The sequence below is a fragment of the Arachis hypogaea genome, chromosome 13, assembly GCF_003086295.3.
Source record: "Arachis hypogaea cultivar Tifrunner chromosome 13, arahy.Tifrunner.gnm2.J5K5, whole genome shotgun sequence".
NCBI classification, from domain to species: domain Eukaryota; kingdom Viridiplantae; phylum Streptophyta; class Magnoliopsida; order Fabales; family Fabaceae; genus Arachis; species Arachis hypogaea.
The window spans coordinates 11,454,431-11,471,198 of NC_092048.1; the positions used below are offsets into that span (position 1 = coordinate 11,454,431).

General features: G+C 31.0%; 1 protein-coding gene across 2 annotated transcripts; it reads left to right on the top strand.

The window, feature by feature from the left end:
* Positions 1 to 4,468: 4,468 nt before the first annotated feature.
* Positions 4,469 to 12,166, top strand: LOC112737192 (ABC transporter G family member 15). 2 transcript variants are annotated; one of them, XM_025786967.3, is made up of 10 exons: positions 4,469 to 4,803; positions 4,925 to 5,156; positions 6,961 to 7,040; positions 7,665 to 8,126; positions 8,433 to 8,555; positions 8,638 to 8,769; positions 8,859 to 9,143; positions 9,365 to 9,637; positions 10,109 to 10,216; positions 11,466 to 12,166. In XM_025786967.3, exons 2-10 carry the CDS (start codon positions 4,931 to 4,933, stop codon positions 11,820 to 11,822), a joined length of 2,046 nt encoding a protein of 681 aa, XP_025642752.1. In that variant the 5' UTR covers positions 4,469 to 4,803; positions 4,925 to 4,930; the 3' UTR covers positions 11,823 to 12,166. The 2 variants fall into 2 exon arrangements, with proteins under 2 accessions (XP_025642752.1, XP_025642751.1); XM_025786966.3 differs by having other exon boundaries at positions 4,785 to 5,156.
* The last annotated feature ends 4,602 nt before the right edge of the window (positions 12,167 to 16,768 follow it).

Below are 16,768 nucleotides of genomic sequence, written 5' to 3' on the forward strand. Positions count from 1 at the left end.
ACCAACATAAAAGCACAATTATAATTATTCTTCAGCATAACCCCTTCAACACACAGCCATCTCTCACTTTTATAAGAATTTCTGATTTTAAAAAACTCCTCATCCCATATTAACAGCAATCCACCAGACGCACCAATAGACTCAACATAGTCCCACCCCGCACAGCCATTACCCCAAATATTTGAAACATCAAAACTAGTCACTACCTGCCTTTTAGTCTCCACCAGACCTAGCATGTTTAATCTACATTTCCGCTTTAATTCCTTTACCATCCTCAGTTTCCCGTCACCCTTCAACCCCCTAACATTCCAAGAACTAACTATCATTTTAAAGAAATATTGCACACCCTTTTTTGAGTTTTGGGTCTGCTTCGTCTAGCTTTTTCTTTCTGTTTCGCCAGTCTTTTTTTCTGAGCAATTTCTTCATTCTGTTGTTGGAGAATAGCCATAATATCATCTTCTTCATTATATAGCTCTGCTCCTGACTCCTTTGCTAATTCCCAAGTCTTTTTGTTTTCTATCATCTGTTCATCTAATTCTGATAACCCGTTGTCACTGGCTTGATCACCGTTTTCCAGTGCTCTGCCCCCCCCCCCACTCTGTCCTCAACATCATCATATCCATTTTCATCATTAGTTTTCGGAAAATTTCTGCCATGAGTCGCTTCACTTTCTCTGCCTGTATTAGTAAGTTCTTGATAATGTTGACCACTTTTTTCTGAATCATCACCCTAACAGTGTTTGCCGTTCTGCCCGAATACCAACATCTCGTTTCCTTGTGCCACTGACGCCCCTCCATGTTTTATCACTCTGCGACCCCCTTTTGTCACTGCCTCTCTTCCGCTTCCAGCCTTCATTACTCTGTTATTAATGGTCAATCCTCGCACACCCACCAAGTCCCGTGGTTCACCGTCTAGATGGATTTCCTTGACCTTCAGCCTCCCTACCCCCATCCTGTTCAAGTGCTCCTCCTACTTTCACCAATCGATTAGCACCCAGCTTGGGCGGACCTTCTTTACCGGCTTCCACAAGATGCCTCGCTTCAAGACAAGGACTTGAAGAATGAATCCTGGATACCGCGCCTTCCACTTCACAAACATGTCCATGTGTGTCGCCTCCCAGGTTGCGGAGAGTCTCCAAGGGATCAGAAGCAGGCGCATCCCCAAGCTGCTGGAGTCCAGAAGCCCGACCCGAACTCATCGCACCCGGTCCAGCAGCGTTGTCTAAGTCCCCCAACTGATCGGTCCACTTAGAGCGTGGGCCCACATGGCCTATCCCATTCTTGCTCCTCATTTTACCGTTATTGGGCTTAGAACTTGAACCATCATATAACCCTTTATCCCTTAATTGCTCCTTAGCCAGCCCATTAACTGACAATCATAATCCCAGGATATTGTTTTTTCGGACTCAGCCTCATTGCTCTCATCATATCCCACCAAATTTGCTACTCCTTCAATATTGAAATTATTAGCTTGATATGTTACCAATTTCATTTGATTGCGGCTTAAATACTCATAACTCCACTCGTTCAAAATTGTTTCTGAAATTAAAAAATTAGCCTTGTCTTCAACCTCCTCCCTCAGCCCCTCCATTATCACCTCCGCTGCCAAGTCTGAACGTGCTGCTGATTTAACGAGTCCTTCCGACCATGTAGCTACTTCATCACAAACCCTTTCAGATAACATCTTATGGTGTTTGCAATTGACCGCATCCTCTCCCATAGTTACCAACTTACAACTCCCTCCATATGTTTCGCTCCCACTTCTTTTACCAAAACTTCAAAGCCACTAGTACCTATTGTGATGTGGACCCATTCATTTATCACAGCCATCACATAGGTATCAATTTGTACTTGGCTGACGCTAAAGGAGCTGCACGATTCTGTCTCTTTCTCACACCCAACCACCTCGCCCCATTGGCTACCTATTACCTTGAAAGTTTTCCCAGACCACGCATGTAACGGAACTCCGAAACACTCCAACCATACTCTTCGGGTTTCACTTTTCTCCGACTCGTTCTACCGCCATACACTATGAAACAACTGTAAGAGGCTATTCATTTTGAATGTGTAGGTCTCTTTTGCATTCAACAAACTGTCAAAGGTCAACAGAGCTTTATATGCTCCCATTTCGCGCACTTGAACAACTTGAGGAAAGTTCTTCGCAACCATATCCTTCAATGACCTAAAGTCAATAGCCTTTGTCGATCCACCTATTAGGCTTTTCTGTAACCAATCCAAATTTTCTTTCACCACAGCCACCTCCACCTTTTTCGTCCATCCATTCCCATGTGGGTCTTGCACTGTTCCCTCCTTCGCCAAATTTTTAGTGAAGATGGCTAAAGCTTTCTAGTTCGCTTTGCTTCCTAGTTGCATCTGGCTAACTGTAGCATTTCAATTGTCAACTCGTGGCTTCACTTTGTCCGAGTTTTCCACATCAGGCCTTCTCCTGTATTTGGCTTCCCCCACGAAGACGACCTTGCCCCTCAACCTTATATGATTCATTTCTGTTATAGCTTTCAAGGCACCTCCTTTCGTAGTGTACCGTATGAACGCAAAGATGTATACATTGCCATTCTTTTGTTTTTTCGATAAGTATATGTCATTTATGCGCCCAGTCCAACTAAACAGTTGGAATAGTTCTCTCTTTGATATGTCTGCTGGGAGATTATCCACAAAGATTGAGAATGACTCGTTTTCTAATCGTCGATACTCTTCTCGATTCCAAACTCTAGGATCCTTGACCCGACCTATCGTTCTATCCCTCCCTTTGTTTCCCGTCCGCTCTCTTTTTCTCACTCTCTCACTCATCTCTCACTTCTTAAATTGTTATAAATTGCTAAATATTAAAAATGAGATTTTAACTTTTAATACATACTTAAACAAATTAATAAACTAATTATTAAATCAATTCAAGTTAGTTACTATTAAGATTAATCTTAACGACAGTCTAATTACGATTGGAAATTGAGCCTAATGTTGTAATTAGCAGTGTTGCACGCTTGCCCTAGGCTCTTATTCCAATTCCAAAATCTAGTGAGCTTGTAAGTTCTTTCACAAGCATGTATGGAATTATTGGCTAATTTAAAACCCCTATGCTTAGCCGTGCAAGCAGGTACACCTTCCTAGATCCTACTTTCCATTGCCGTGAGGTGTGTATACTGTATAGTACGTTGATATTTATCTACACATAGCAAGTATAGTAGAGAGGGAGACCTTGTTTTATATAGAAAATTAGAAATGGATGTAACAAAAAAATATTATCAAAAGAAATATGAGAAACGTCATTGACCTTGTAATCTACTAACCTTGTTGTATGTAGATGATGTGTGTCTACACTTATATTGGGTTGCATTTAATGCATAAATAAATATCAAAGCTAACCAACTTAATTAGCTTGATCAACTGATCGAAAATTCAAATTTTATATTATGTATATAATAATTTATTGATTAATCACAGACTTTTAAATAAAACTTAAATTTACGATAAATTATATGTGTCGAGTGTCAAAAAAGAATAATAACAAAGCTCTATGTACAGACAAGCTAAAATGATAAGGTCCATATATATATAATGAACTTAATATATCTTAGCTTATAAGTAATTCAAGTCTTTTATGACTGCTTAATATCAACATCGAATTCAATTCTTGTTTCTGAACCGTCCTGAAAACAACTTAGACCTGCTTTAATTTAATTTTATTGTTGTATAAGTTAATTGTATGCAGTACAAGTTTCTGTTAAATTGGTCCAATTTTTAATTTAAAAAAGACATTAAATGTTCCTGCTAATTATATAAGTACATGCATAAATATATTACACCATAGATAATTAAGAAAAGTCTTATTCTAATTGATTGCATTAATCAAACAATATAATTGTGTCATATCATGAATAATTATTAATTCATTTAGGTTTATATCATTTTCAAATATTAATGAAAGCAAACTTGATATTTTAAATAAAAAAATATATATCTTTAGTCCTTTAAATCTTAAGAACATTTCTAATATTTAGTTTTGTTTAATTTTATTTTAGGTTTTATAAAATATCATATAAATATTTGTGAGATTATATATATATAAATTAATTTAAAATCGACTCAATACAAAATTTGTCGTTCTAATACTTGGTCTCAACTCAATTTAAATTTTATATTATTTTTAATTATTTTATTTGATGAATTATTAAGTGATAACATTTAATTAGTCACTCTTTATAGTGATTCGGTTTCTCTCATCTCTAACGATATTTATCTTATTTTAAATATTATATCCAATACAAGTTTTAAATTTAAATTAACTCAATCACTGTAAATATAAAAAATAATATCCAAAAAGTATCTAATTATAATTTCTCTAACTAATTTATTAATGCTTAAATATAGATTTTTTGGACATGTAACCTAGTTTTTAAAAAATTGAAAAAAAAATGATTATTTTATGTTATGGTATTTTGTGAGATGATGATGATGTTACATTATTTTTGAAAAACGGATGATAGCAACATACTAACATCCATATCCGTGCCATCACAAGCATGGGGTTATTGAAGATGTAAAAGGCCATTGTAGCCCTCACCATTAATGTCCTTCACTTGCCACCCATATGCTTCTGATCTGTACTTACTCAAACCCATTAAACTCCTTCCACATCTCCCTCTCTCTCTCTTCATAATTCTCCCATGTTACTAATTGAATCTCATTGCACCCATTAATAGTTAGTTGTTTGGTATTTGTTGCAAAACAGTGCTACACCTCCCTACAAAATTTAAAAAAGAAAATAGTAATTAATAAGAAGGAAGTAGTAAGTGTTTTTTTTTTTTGTTTCTCTCTCTACTACTACTATTACTATGATCTTTTGAGCTTCAAACTTAAGCATTCAGCTTCATCTTGAGTTCAAAATCTTTCCTTTCCTCCTCTTATAGCAAAACATGATGGAGATAGAAGCTGCAACAAGTGGAAGTAGCAATAGTAGTGGCTTGGATAGGGGAAGCTACTTAGCATGGGAAGATCTAAAAGTTTTTCTTCCAAATTTTGGAAAAGGACCAACTAAGAGGTTGCTTAATGGCCTCAATGGTTATGCTGAACCTGGAAGGATCATGGCTATTATGGGACCTTCTGGCTCTGGAAAATCCACACTCCTTGATTCACTTGCAGGTTATTATTACTTTTCTATTCTAAAATATTCTTAATGGAAAAAATTTTTGGTACATTTATAATATATTGAATTATTATTAATGTATCAAGTTTTTAAAATGTTTTTTTTTTTTTTTAATGTATCTTGTGTATGTCTTTGATATAACATGAAGAGTTCAAATTAAAGTTCCAACATTGAGAGATTTTGAGTCTCTTTTACCCCAAAACACATACATGACATGTTTTTGGATGTAAAGGTTCAACCTTTTTCTCTTGTCTTTCGCAGTTCTGACTTTCTAGTGCTACCCATTTATTTTTTTTTTATTTTTATTATTTGCTAATCAATTGGGTTATTGAATAGTAATGAAAGTTTAGATCTTTTCTATTATAGATGTATACTCTTGACCTAATAGTGCTTTCAAGTGTTAAACCTTTTTTGGTATAATTACTTCATCAATCATGGCAACTTGTTCTACTACTATTTGTTCTTTAAATTGAAATTAAAATTTAGTATACTCTAAACTAAAAGGGTTGCTGGGAGTAAAAAACTTTTCCATGTTAACTGAATTTAAAACTTGAAAATGTTTGGGGTATTAAATTTTTGAAAAGTGATAGTAGATTTTTTCTATTCCAAAAAGTATATTCTCCCTCTTAGGCCAAGTAATAACACACAGGGCCCTTGTATTTAAATGTTATGTCCTAAGTGGTTATGATGTCATTATCTGCAATTAAAGAATAGTAACTAAATATGGAGCGTCCAGGTTCCCCGGGAACAAGCCTAACCTTATCATACTATATATTTTGTTATTGTTAGTAGTAATAATTATTTATAAAAATTACATTTTCTACTCTAACTTTAATTTTACCCCCCAAAAATGTTGTTGATGCTTTTTTGGTTGACTTTGGCTTCTTTTTTTTTTTTTTTCATTTAGTGAGTTGGCTTTGAACAATGAACATTAGAGAAAAGTCGGTGGTAATGGTAACTATATAGAATTTTCGGTATTATCCATATATATATATACTTATTGTAGTTGTAGCATATTATACTTCCGAATTTTTAGCTATAGTTGACAATTGAAAAGGACATCTTATGCTTTTTCTTATATACAATTCATCAGTATAAGACAGTACATGTGTCTTAATTTTGGTGGTTGGAATAATTAATATTATGAGATTATAATTTATACTATATACTATAAATGTTTAATTACCCAATTAACTTTGGGTAACTATAATAATTTGTTAGGCCAAATTAAAAAATCAAACTATATGTAATACATATGAATTGAATTGTAGTTCAACAATAAGAATGGTCCATGCTTAGGACCATATATATAGGTTGGTTGTTACTATTTTCTCACATTTTGTCTGGTCTTATAACATTGATTGGTATGGCATGAGGTTTGGTCTTAGTCTTATCTTTGAACTACTTTTACTACTACTTCCCAACCAACTAACATTCACAAAGGGAGTTGAATGCTGTCTGCATTAATTTGTTTGGTTTCAAAGAAGCCATGTTCATATTTGTACATAAGAATAACAAGATCAATGAAACTTCCTCATCATCTTTAATTTGTGAATCAAACAATTAATTATTGTAGTTCCAACTTTTACTAACTTACAATTACAATTTACGATGATGCTGTACACTATGAAATAATATTGTTGTTTAATTCAAAGCCAACATTATAGCGAACAAGTGATGAAAGATGTTTAATTTGTTTGATTGAAGAAGGCTTAATTAATTTTTAAAGTTGTATTCTAAATATGTGTGTGGTAGGGTACAATTTTCTGAATATTTGAATTTCTGGATATGTTGTCACAGGTAGGCTCTCAAAAAATGTAGTCATGACAGGAAATGTTATTCTCAATGGGAAGAAGAAAAACCTAGGCTATGGCTTTGTTGTAAGTAACAACACTTATTTTTCAATTTTTTTGGTGACTACTTATTTTTCAATTAAACATTGTGTATGCTATATCCTACCCAACAATAAAAATTAATAAAGATGCTAGATGTAAATTGAAACTCAGTTACTATATATTTGTGTATAAAAATATTTGTGTGAAAATAATAATTAAAAACAGCTAGTTATAATAAGTTAGTCGAATAAATAACCATTTGTACTCATAAAAGATAAAAACGCTGACATATGTACTCATACTAAATCGAAACTAAACTTGTACCCTGTCTTTGGAGGATTGAAGTGCCACGTAGGGTACTTTTGTCACACAGAAGACATCTTGCGTGGTACAAATTTAGTTTCGATCTAGTGTGAGTATATATGTTAGCGTTTTTGTCTTTTATAAATACAAATGGTCATTTATTCTAAGTTAGTCAAACATGTCGATTCAACTATTATTCTTAGATAACTCATCTGCTTAAATAAGTGTTAAAAATTCGAGTGTATATAATAACACATTGGTCAACGGAGAGATGGTAAAAGAGAAAACTAAGATAATATTGAATATGTTTAAAAAAAAACTAAAGATTGAAAATGCATGAAAATGGTTGTTGTTGTAATTGTTCAGGCGTACGTAACACAAGAGGATGTGCTGCTGGGAACCCTAACAGTGAAAGAAACGATATCGTATTCGGCAAATCTAAGGCTTCCAACATCAATGTCGAAAGAAGAAATAGAGAACATCGTGGAAGGAACAATCATAGAGATGGGACTGCAAGACTGTGCTGACAGGTTAATCGGAAACTGGCACCTCAGAGGGATAAGCGGCGGGGAGAAGAAGAGGCTCAGCATTGCCCTTGAGATCCTCACAAAGCCAAGCTTGCTCTTTCTTGATGAACCTACCAGCGGCCTCGACAGCGCCTCCGCCTTCTTCGTCGTTCAGACTCTCCGCAATGTCGCTCGTGACGGCCGCACCGTCATCTCCTCCATTCACCAGCCTAGCAGCGAGGTCTTTGCTCTCTTTGATGACCTTTTCTTGCTCTCCGGCGGCGAAACCGTTTATTTTGGAGAAGCTAAAATGGCCGTTCAGGTACCAATTTCTTTATTACCTCTAATTTAAGTTGAAAACTCCCGTGTAGTTATTTTCATGTGAAATTAATATTTGAAAACTATTAGATAATTTTTAACTATAAATTTTATATAAAGACATTAAGACAAATTGTATGTAAGTGTCTACTTTAATTTAATAGTAAATAATTTTCTTTGTTTCTTAACCTTTTTTAGATATTTACATAATAATATTTAATTAAGCAAATTAAACTCAACACAAATCTAAATAGGAAAAGTACAGTACAGGTAATCAACAATATTAGTACTGATTTTTCACCTTTTACAGTTTTTTGCTGAAGCTGGATTTCCTTGTCCACGTAAAAGGAATCCTTCTGATCACTTCCTTAGATGCATCAATTCTGACTTTGATGTTGTCACAGCTACACTCAAAGGATCTCAAAGAATTCACGTATGTACAAACTATTAATTGTATTCTTTGTAATTATAGTTAATTAATGGAACTGTTTCATATATTTTCCTTTCCTTTTTAGGATGTTCCAAATTCAGCAGATCCTTTCATGAATATGGCCACAGCACAAATTAAAGCAATGCTGGTTGATAGATATAGGCGTTCAACTTATGCAACAAGAGCAAAGGACAGGATTCAAGAACTATCTACTAATGTAACCGATTTTACTTATGTTGTTCTGTTTTCTTTTTGTATTTTGATCATAATTATGTATGATGATGATGATGATATTGTTAATTGCAGGAAGGGCTTGAAAATGAGAGACAAAAGGGAAGTCAAGCAACTTGGTGGAAGCAACTGAGGACATTGACAAAGAGATCATTTGTGAACATGTGTAGAGATGTTGGATACTACTGGTTGAGGATCATAATCTACATCATAGTTTCAATATGTGTTGGAACTATCTATTTTGATATTGGCTATAGCTATACCTCAATCCTAGCTCGTGGTGCTTGTGGTGCATTTATCTCAGGCTTCATGACATTCATGTCTATTGGAGGCTTCCCATCTTTCATTGAAGAAATGAAGGTATCATCAACAAAAAAACTAATATAAAAACATCACTACATGTTTAATTTGTTACTTCAAATTGCAACAGTTAAGTTGATCATTTAAAATAAAATTACTTATGAAATATAATTTCTGGACAAAATTGATAGTTTTGAAATTTTGAATAACTAATTAAAAAGAAAGAAAGAAAATGCAGATTTGCAATTTAGAGTTAAATTTGATCTCTTGCTCTGAAACAGGTTTTCTATAGAGAAAGGCTTAATGGATATTATGGAGTTGCAGCATATATTCTAGCCAACTTCCTATCTTCTTTCCCTTTCTTGGTTGCAATTGCTCTTACTACAAGCACCATCACATACAACATGGTGAAATTCAGGCCAGGGATCATTCACTTTGTGTTCTTCACTCTCAACATCTATGGTTGCATCTCTGTCATAGAGAGTCTCATGATGGTTGTAGCTTCTCTTGTTCCAAATTTCCTAATGGGGATCATCACAGGAGCTGGAATCATTGTAAGCAGCCAATTAATTAACCAAAATATTTGATAACAAAAAATTATTAACCAAAAACCATCAAAATTTATTATTTTTTACTTTATTTAATTAATGTAATTTACAATAAACAAATCTTAAATAAAGTAATTGGCCACATAATAGTAGTATATAGTATATCTCTTTATTTTATATATATATATATATATATATATATATATATATATATTAATAGATTAATAGGCATGTTTGGGTGCCTATTAGTGAACTACTTTTTTTTCTATTGAATTTGTGAAATAATAATAAATGTGAAGTTTGTCAATATAATAGATACTTTAGTATTTTAATTAGTAGTTTTGCGTTCAAATTTTAGAAATAAAAAGTTATGATATTTTCTTGAAGAAAAAGTATTTTAAAAATAAAAATAAAATTCCAAAAAGGAAATTCCAGTTATGAAGTAATCTTGAATTATTGGTGCTTGTATTGATGCAGGGAATCATGATGATGACCTCTGGATTCTTCAGGTTGCTATCTGATCTTCCAAAGCCAGTTTGGCGCTACCCAATTTCATATATCAGTTATGGTGCATGGGCAATTCAGGTAATTTCCTTTCTCATCCTCAATATTCAATATTGTAACCCCTTATTTGTCTATGCATGAAACACCCACTAATCATAACAATTTTTTACATGTATAATCAATCATTCTGCATAATTAAGTTACTGTCTCAATTACTTAAATATATACAACAACAACAACAACAACAAAGCATTGTCCCACTAAGTGGGGTCGGCTACATGAATCAAACGACACCATTGTGCTTTGTCATGTATCATGTCTACAAAGAAACCGTTTACATGTAGATCTCGTTTGACCACCTCATGGATGGTCTTCTTAGGTCTTCCTCTGCCTTTTGCCCTTTGTCCATCTTCCATCTCATCCACCCTCTTGACTGGATGTTCTATCGGTCTTCTTCTCACATATCCAAACCACCTGTGACGCGATTCAACCATCTTTTCCACAATGAGTGCTACTCCAACTCTCTCCCTTATATCTTCATTCCTTATTTTATCCAATCGCGTATGACCACTTATCCATCTCAACATCTTCATCTCTGCCACACTCAATTATATATACCCATGTAAAATATTTCAGTCATAATATTTAAACACAAAAAATCAGCAACCAATACAATTGGGCTTCATGAAAATCTTTTATTATTCTGCCATGATTTAATTATTCGATTGTGACACTTTTAATTATATGGGTGGTTGATTATTTTATTAAAAAGAATATGCGAAATAACATGCATAAATATACATAAATATGTAATAACTAATTTTTTGTGGAGATAATATTTAATGTAGCCTCTGAACTTATATGTGAACATCAATTTTCCTCCCAACCAATGTCATTTTTGGGTTATTTGAACACCAAACTAAAATTAAGTCATTTTACAAATTTGATATATGACTGTTCATATCATCACTCCATTAATATTTGTGTGTCGAAAATTGTTTGAGAGATCATGTTTGCAAAGTTTAAGAACTAAATAGAGGTAATTGAAATTTTAGGGACTAAATCAAGGCACACGTGTAAATTTATTGACCAAATTGAGTATTAACTAATTTTTGTGTTCACAAAACTTTTTTTAAAATCCTTGTATAATTTGACAGAATTTATCCAACTTTAATTTTTTTTTTATTTCTGTTATCTCTGTATTTTTACCTTGAACAATATCCAAAACAGGGTTATTATTAACTCTTTTCTTTATTATTAGTATATTAAAGTATTGTTTTGTTGATGTAAGATCTAACATGAATATATATACATTGGAATTGGAATGTAGGGTGCATACAAGAATGACCTGCTTGGACTTGAGTTTGAACCTATGATACCAGGGGACCCAAAATTAACAGGAGAATATGTGATAACACACATGTTGGGAATTGAATTAAACCATTCAAAATGGTGGGACTTAGGAGCACTATTATTGATCCTCATAGTATATAGGCTTTTGTTCTTCACCATACTCAAGTTGAAGGAAAGAGCATCTCCATTGTTTAAAAACCTTTATGCAAAGAGAACCATTCAGCAACTTGAAAAGAGACCTTCATTCAGAAAAATGCCTTCTTTCCCTTCCATGAGGCATCAACCACTCCACTCTTTGTCTTCTCAAGAGGGTCTTAATTCTCCACTTCATTAGACACAACACAAGACTTTTATATCATATATCATATAATTAATTCAATTTCTCTCCTGGATTTTCGGATTGCCTTGTTAATTAACATGTATACCAAATTTCAATTTCAATTGTTCTACCAGCTTATGTGTATAGAGGAAATTATTAATGTTTCCACAATCAATTAATGAACCACTTCAATTGAGTTACAACCATAGACAAATGGGACATTTGTGGGAAATTGGGAATTTCTACTAGAACATATATGACAACAACAAAAATTTGGAGCTTTTACTTTTTTAATTAGGTTACAAAAATGTGATGTTTATTATATGTTGTTAATATTTAAAGTGATCATTGAACTTGCAGTTGAGTCTCCATGTCATTCCTAAACTTAAAATTACTTTAAATTTGTTTCTAAATTTATCAACAGTGGTCCCTGAAATACTTTCTAGTGACGAAATGATGACGTGGTTGAATGGAGGTTATGCTAGAAGCTACGCTGGACTGGTCAAACATTGTCGTTTCATTTTTGGCGTCTATTCGTCTAAATAGAACATAAACGACATCGTTTAGGGTATTTTGAGGGGTTTTAACATGTTGGAGTTAAAACCTCTCAAAATACTCTAAAAAAGGTTGTTTATGTTCTATTTAGACGCAAAAAATAAAACAGCCACATTTTACCAGTCCAACGTGACCTTCATCTAGGTCCAACTACGTTATTATTCTGTCACTCAAAAATATCTCAAGAACAATCGTTGTTAAGTTCAAAAACAAAATTTGAAGTAATTTTAAATTCAAGAACCACATTGAGACTTAACTGTATGAATTAACTCTTATATGTTTAAAATTGAAAGCAAAGAAATTATATTCTTTCTTTTTTTGGCAAACAAAGATATTGCATTCAATTCACACAAATCTCCAATGTGAACTTCTATTTTGTATTTATTGAAATTCAATAGTAAATATCAACTCAATAAATTTAATTTGAGGCATCCAAATAACGGGAAAAGGCAATAGAAGATGATTGATCCATGGTTCCAAACAAATGTTTTTATTTTTATTTTTATGGTGACTATGTTTGCAGTGATCACCATAATAAAGTTTAGATAAAGCTAATGACGGTTGCGACATGAAATGAAAATATTATACAAACGTAAAATATAACAACGAAGGCAGAAAATAAAGTACTTTTATTCGTAGATGATAATTATTTTGAGAGTAATGTTAAAAAATAATAATTTAATATTATTTTATTTAATTTAATATATAATATTTATAATTACATATTTATTATATTTAAAATGATTTATTTTAGCAATAATTAATGAGTTTAAAATAAAAAAAATTTAGACTACTTTAAACTATTTTTTATTATTTTCTAAATATTTTTGTTTTTCTTATCGTGTCTACAATTCAATTTATATATAAATAATTTATTACTTATAAATTATTTATCTTTAAATATTTATTAATAAGTAAGATGACCTGCATTAATTAAATAAAATTTAGCTTTTTATTTATTATATTTTACATCAATAATTCAGATTGAAAAGTTGAGATTTATGTTTTGGACCTTATAATTTATAATTTAGTATTTAAGTTTAAAATTTATAATTTAAGTATTTTGTTTATTTTTTTATCTTTAATAATAAGTTAATTTTTATAAAGAAGTGTACTTCTTACTTTTCTATAACGTATTAACATTCGCATAAATAAATATACAAAATATAAATTTAATTACTATATATTTGTGTATTAATATATATATTATTTAATTTATTTTTAATGTGTATTTTATATTTAAATATATATTTGATACTAATAACTAATTTTAGTATAAATAGAGGTTTAAGTAAAAAAAAAAAAAAAAAGAAGAGATTGGTTGGTTTAAATGTTTGTTTTTTAAATAGAGTTAAGAACCGGGTTTTTTGACAGAACCGTATTTTTTTGTCAGAACCGGATTTTATGTCAACTATCTTCTTCGCTAACTGGGCCTAGCCGGTTTAGATGGAAATTTGGAATCGTATGATAGCTAGGGGAGTGTTTACTCGCATCCCAAAAACTTGGGTGATTACTCATTTCATTTAAATAAAAAAAAATCATTGTTTTTGGAGGTATGTAAAAGTTTTAATAATTACATTTTTGAGCTATTTCATTGGAATGGCAAGAGAGGCCGGTTTGATCTTCCCACTGTTTGACCCAATTGAACTAAAGCCATCAAGTCTTATCATGAGAAAATTAATCCAACCCGCCCTAACTCAAATTTCATGAAAGTAGAGGGTTTTTAATGAGAATTATTTTTTCTATTCATAAAGCTCTAATACGAGACCATAGTTAGGGGATCACTATATTAGTAATATTAATCAATTCTAGATTAATTAAAAGGTTAAGTTTGTTATATATCCATTATTATTAAAAACTTCAACGAAAAAAAAAAACTTTAACTTATTTCTTCTACAGAGAACAAAAGTTTACTTTTAAGACACCACTTAAATAAAGATCCCAAAAACAATTTTATGGTAAAGACGCCTACGTGGCAAAATCTAAACCATACATTTTAAAGCCACACTTTTCACACAAAACCATAATTTTTCACAAAGAAAAGCGTCACCTAATGGAAAAAAAGTAAATTAGAAGATTTAAGAGAAGAAATAATTAAATTATCAAAATTAATAGATCAAAAATTAATGATTTTAACTAATGTTAACTGTAATGACACCGAATTCTTAAAATCAATACAAAATGATTTTTCTCAAAATCTTTATTTTACTATAAGTTTTATTGAAGGACTTCAAAAACCTGAAAAAACTTATTTTTCACACAGAATTTCTAAAAAATGTTACCATGAAAATGACTCCCCACATCTTTATCATACTTTTAACCCACAATTAAATTCTATAATAGATATGCTTGAAGAAATATTAGTATCCATAAATTTTTAAAGAAATAAGGAAAAAGAGAATCCCAAAGAAGAAAAACTTCAAAATATAATCAACATAACAAAATTAAAAGTAAAACCACCATTGAAATTATGAATATTGAAGAAAAATTAGAAGAAGTTACAATGCTTTTTAAACAATTAAAAATGGCTCAAGAAAATAATATTATGGAACAGGAATTTCAAATAGATCGAAGAAGAATTAGTAAATTCTGAAAATATAGAAAATGAAGAACACATCCTAGATTATTCAAGTGACGAAGAACCAGCAATTCCAATACAAGTAAAAAATAAAGCTGGAATATCTAAGGATAATCAATCTCAATTTAAATGGGAACAGGTTTTGATAATTATGCTTTTAAAAAAGGATTTGTAAATAAAGATTCAAAATATACAAAAATACCATCAAAATACGTTCCTAAAATCCAGGAAATGGAAGGAGAAAGAATGCTCGATTTAGACTGTAAAAAGAATGAAAAAGAAATTTTCGAGAACTGGTTGAATTCCTTCACTTTACTAATCCAAAAAACTTAGTGAATTGTCTGGAAGAGATATTTGGAATTACATAGGGTTTCATACTAAAGGAACTGTAAGAGATTATATGACATCAATAGAAAACCAAATAATAGAAGAATTAGCAACAAAAATAACAGCTTATGATAAGATATTACATATAATGATGATTCTATATAAAGAATTTTTTGGAAAAAATATTATAGATCATAGACAAGAAGTCTATAATAAAGAATATCAAGAAGCAAAAAATTATTTAGCTAATATTCAGATATATGATTTATGTAATGTGGAGTCTTATATATGTAAATATAGAATACATTATTATAAATTAAAAGAAGAAGATAAAGACCATTATCTTAGTATGTATATAACAAAATTTTCATATCCTGCTAATAAATTTATAATGGGAAGATTTATAAGAGAAATAAATAGAGGGACAATTGAAAATAATTTTGGTGGAGCAACCTCTACAATAAGAGAGGAAATAAAAGAACGTTGTATGCAAGAAGCGACTCAAAAAAGATTTGCAAATATAATTAGAATTTGCTGTCAGGATAATGAAGAGATACCCCAAAAATATGGTCTTAATAAAAATTTTCAAAGAAAAAGAAAATATCAATTTAGAAAAAGAAAATACTATCCAAACTGGAGAAAAAAGAAGTATTTTAGAAAAAGAAATAACAATAAAAACAAAAGACAAAAAAATGACTATTGCCCAAATAAAAAAGAAAATTGTAAGTGTTGGTATTGTCAAGAAGAAGGACACTATGCAAATGAATGTCCAAAAAAGAAGGATAAAAAGGATCTTACCAAACAAATAGAAATTGCTAAGTCTTGTTTCATGGAACCATTAGAAGAATCTGATGATAACTTAGACTATATTTTTTAATATGTCTCAGAAACAGACTCAGAGACTGAGTAATAATGCCACATTTATTACTATAAAAATAACAGAAAAGTTTATAAATGCTTTCATAGATACTGGAGCAACACAATGCTTTGCTAGTACAAATATAAAATTTGATTGAAAAAAAATTAAAGAAACCATTAAGAGTTAGAATAGCTGACAAATCGATACATAAAATTGATCAAAAAGCAGAGATGACTGAAATATTTATTCAAAATTATAGGTTCATTGTTTCATCCATATATATGTTAGATTCTGGAATGGATTTTATCATAGGAAATAACTTTTTTTTTCGGTGACTTAACATATATAGTTTTAAAAGCTCCACACGATTCTTCAATAAATCAAAAATCAAAACGTATAAAAATACTAACTACTACTATAGATAAAATTTTAAAATTTAAAATATTTTCTATATTAGAAACATGTTATTTAAATTTATACTTTCAGATAAATATTCCAAAAAATAATCTTGAAATAAAGATAGAAGAACTTTTGGATAAAATTTGTGCTGAAAATCCTTTAGATATTAAAAATACAAATAAAAAATTAGTAAGCATTAAATTAAAAGATCCTACAAAAGAGATAAATGTTTCAAATAAAATT